The sequence below is a fragment of the Limulus polyphemus genome, unplaced genomic scaffold, assembly GCF_000517525.1.
Source record: "Limulus polyphemus unplaced genomic scaffold, Limulus_polyphemus-2.1.2 Scaffold2609, whole genome shotgun sequence".
Classification (NCBI taxonomy): Eukaryota; Metazoa; Arthropoda; class Merostomata; order Xiphosura; family Limulidae; genus Limulus; species Limulus polyphemus.
Window position 1 is genome coordinate 107,609 of NW_013668219.1, and position 4,171 is coordinate 111,779.

General features: G+C 27.4%; 1 protein-coding gene across 1 annotated transcript in view; it reads left to right on the forward strand.

Annotated features, from left to right (window-relative positions):
* LOC106467423 (KICSTOR complex protein SZT2-like) overlaps window positions 1-4,171 on the forward strand; it is a gene marked incomplete at its 3' end in the record, with an annotated part of 86,873 nt that overhangs the window by 29,803 nt on the left and 52,899 nt on the right. Inside the window, exon 6 of the mRNA XM_022395604.1 lies at window positions 828-982. Within this exon, the coding sequence (XP_022251312.1) occupies window positions 828-982 (155 nt within the window). The remainder of the gene's footprint in view (window positions 1-827; window positions 983-4,171) is intronic.

Here is a 4,171-nt window from a genome sequence, read left to right on the forward strand (position 1 = left end):
AAAATTTATTCATAGAAAGTAATAAAAAAACCAAAATATTTTGGACTGTATAATTGCCATTAAAAAAAAAGATGTTACAATGTCCTTCCTTGATTTTTCTATTATAATTAAAATACATAATTTTTTCTTGTATTGCAACTATCCTAAGGAAGAGGTATAATGATTATAATTTAAAAATTTTCAAAAATTGAGAAAAAGTTTATCTTGAAAATGTTATGTTTTGAATCTTTGAATGATTGTAAAAGATTGAAATTGGTTGACACCAAATTTCTTTGTTTAATACTTATAACAAATCAAAAACATTTTAGTTGTTTTCAGTATTGTAATGCATTGTTGAAATTAAGTTACTGCTTTGCCAAGCTACACTTCTATAATATTTTTTTCTCTTGATTTGTTTGCATTTAATTTTGACTACGCTCTATTTTACATTTTAGGATTTAGTTGAAATAAAAAAAAGAAAAAATTTAGTATTATAAGATAGGCTTTAATGATTTGTACTGTACCTGTTTCATTTTATTCTAGTTATTTTGGATGGAATGAGTTTTTAGACCTTCATCATAGTGAATTCTTATATTTCAATATACTTAAAGCATTTTGGCTAAAAAATCAATTAAATAACTCAGGATCATACTTACTATAATTAATGTTTATTTGTTGCCCACAGGGTATGCATAAATATTCATGTTATGTTGGCAGAATGGAGAAAAAGATATTTCTATGAATGTACAAAAACAAGAAGTTGTATTTATTACAGAGTATGTGTTTACCTTTAATATAGTTTAATCTTTCATTCTGTTGATCACTTGTCTTTTTTTTTATGTACTTAGACAGAAAAAGACAATACAAAAGATGTGGTTGTGGGGGATGCATCTGATAACTGTAAACATCAAATGACAATAGCTCCAGACATAAATACAGTAGACATGCTTCGTTATGGCATTCTAGCTTTACAGTTACTTCCAGAGAACAGTGGTGCTGGTGAGTTAAAGGACTAACAATGCTACTTTCATTTATAATTATCTCTTATAAAATTAATTTTGTTTGAAGCTATCTTTAACTAGTTCATGCATCTGGAATTGCAAAAAAGCATTGTGTTAAGTTAATGGGTTATGTATTTGTCATCATCTTTAAGTTTTTGGTCAGATTCTTTAGAACTCTGAAAATAATCCCAGAATAGCTAAGTACTTTCTGTATAATATTAATTATTATTTTTTACTCATTTTTAAATCTTTAGTCCAATGATTTCTCTAGTGCTGAGCTTTCGGTTTCAGTCATACTGTTTATAAAACTTAAATTTTCAGTCACATTTGTTAGTTTAAATTATGGCAGCTATAATGCAGTTATCCATATCTTTCTATTTGGTTAAATTTCAATTCATCTTGGTGAAAGCCAAGGGTATTATATGCTATTTACTAAATACACAAAATCTGCAGATTTTACTTAGCTATGTTTTTATATGAGATTTGAAAATATAATATTCTTGGGTGGATGTTATCTAACCTTGAAATACAATTAAAATGTTAAAGGTGTGGGTTTAGTAGCTCACCATAGTAACCTTTTTTTGTTGTTAAACAGCTTAAGAATATTTTTTTGAACTTTGAAATTAGTTGTTTCTGAGCATTTAAAAAATTCCTGTTGCAAAAAAATTTATTTTTTTCAGTTATGTCACATTAATGTTTAACTGTGATAGATGAGTTATAGTGTAAGAAATTAAGTTAAAACACTTCAAGTAAACAATACTATTGAATAGTTTGAAAGTTTGTCTTGTTTTACAGTTAATTTACTTGCTTTTTAATGTATACTCAGTCATTTTGCAAATTTTGATAAGTTGATTTTTCCATTTGTTGTTAATTTTGCTATTTATTTATTGTAAGCTGTATTATTAAAGCAGATTTCAACAACATAAACTTTATTAATATCCAATATTTGTAACTTTTATTAAAGTAAGTGATAATATACTCATGTTGTGAAGTGATAAAATTGGGCTGAATTGTGGAATATGGTATATAAAATGTTTTTCATTGGTTTTGGGTAGAATAGTATTTGGTGAATCAGATTTTATAGGGTGCTGCATTGGCACCCGTAGGCAATTTGAAAGATCAGCAACTTATGTTACAGTGGATCAGTGACAGATTTTCTGCCTTTTTTATTGAAGGAGATAACGCACATTGTGGCAGTTTCATGAGTTTTGCATGTAATAAAATAAATTTCATATCAAGTAATAGTAATAAAAAGGGCTAATTTTGACAAAATTGTTTACATATATGACATATGGTTCACTAGTCCCAAAAGCTCAATCATATGAGACAAAATCAAAGATTTTGACTTTCCTGAAACCAAACCTTTATTCTTCAAACTAATTACTATAAGATCGTGTAGTAATTTCTATTACAGAATCTAGGCTTATAAATATTTAAGATATGAGCTTCTTATCAAACTTACTATTTGCTATGTTATTTCAAAATTGGTAATTATTTGTAATTTGTACAGAAAAGACAAGTACGAATTATTGATAGTCAGTAATATGAATTTTCATCTACAACATAAAATCATGCTTTTAGTGCACCTTCACAATGTTTATAGTTATTATTGGTAACATAATGCTACTTTTAGTAATACCTTTATGCTCATGCAAATTAAATTGTCTGCATCATCCTCATTACAAGCTTCACTTATGCTTTGTATTCTCATTTTGACATTTACCTTCAGCTTCACTGTAACAGAAGGATATACTTGAAACCTCATTAGACTTACAGCTGCCTATGGTATGAGAACAGTGGGTGTCTGTTGAGTATTTGCATGCAACAATTTTCACCAATTCTAGTTACAAAAGTAACTAAATTGTAAGAGTTTAAAACTTAAGTTAGATTAGGTAATGAAAAACAAAATCTTTACAAGTTATGCATGTGTGCAGCTGGTACATTATGTCATTCAGTATGATGTGCTACTGTTAGGAGAACTTGTATGGCAGAATAATTAGTTAGACACCTTTTAAAGGGCAATAAAACAATAACATTTAAGTACAAACAGCTGTATACTGTTACAAGTTTAAAGCTATTTAGGATAAAGAAATGTGGTTTCATGTTACAATTTCCACTCATTCTAGAAAGAAAAAAAGGGTAACTTATATTTATTTTGTAATTTTGTATGGGGATTATGAGGTTGTTCAAATTGAGGAGTCCATTAAGAGTTAGAGTAGAGAAAATAATGGATAAAATATAAAGTGTTACTGAAAAAAGTTTGAGATTCATTTGGGAGTTTTAAAGGTTATGCAAACAAAAATCAATGATCTAGCACCAAAAGTTACTGAAATTATTAAGTTTAATGTTACAATAATGAAAATTATACACACAGACTTTTAGATACAATAATGGATTTCTTTGTATCTTATTGTAAGATTTGTAACATTGACTATAAGGAGATCAATTTTCTACATGTTTAAGTCTCTTGCCAAACTATTTTTGTAATCTGTTCTATATCAGGTAGTCCTTTCTTTTCATGACTGTTGTCTTTAGTCTCCATAGTTTGAATTCTATTTTATTATTCATTATTTTAGATCAGATATTCAGGTGAGATGAACTGATCGATAAGTTTGATAATTGGTTATATGGCTTTTAGCTTTTGAAGTTAGTTTCTTTATATACTTGGTAAGCTTGTCTGGTTTAATTCACTTGAAGCTGGTTATAGTTTTTTTTATTTAATTGTATTATCTCTCTAGTTTTCTGTATATACTTGGTAAACTTGTCTGGTTTAATTCACTTGAAGCTGGTTATAGTTTTTTTTATTTAATTGATTTATCTCTCCTTTTCTGTATATACTTGGTAAGCTTGTCTGGTTTAATTCATTTGAAGCCGGTTACAGTTTTTTTATTTAATTGTTTTATCTCTAGTTTTCTGTATATACTTGGTAAGCTTGTCTGCTTTAATTCACTTGAAGCTGGTGATAGTTTTTTATTTTATTTAATTTTATTTATTTATTTAATCTCTCTAGTTTTATTTGCTGCTCTAGGTGTATATAAAATTTTTAAATACTGTTGAAAACAAAATCACTTTATAATTTCACTTCTTCATACCTTCTTGACAGTTTTATATTTTCTTATAATTTCTTTTTGAAGATTGTCAAGAAGATGGAAGATTGTCTTTAAGAGATTACATGAAAGACTGGGATTATA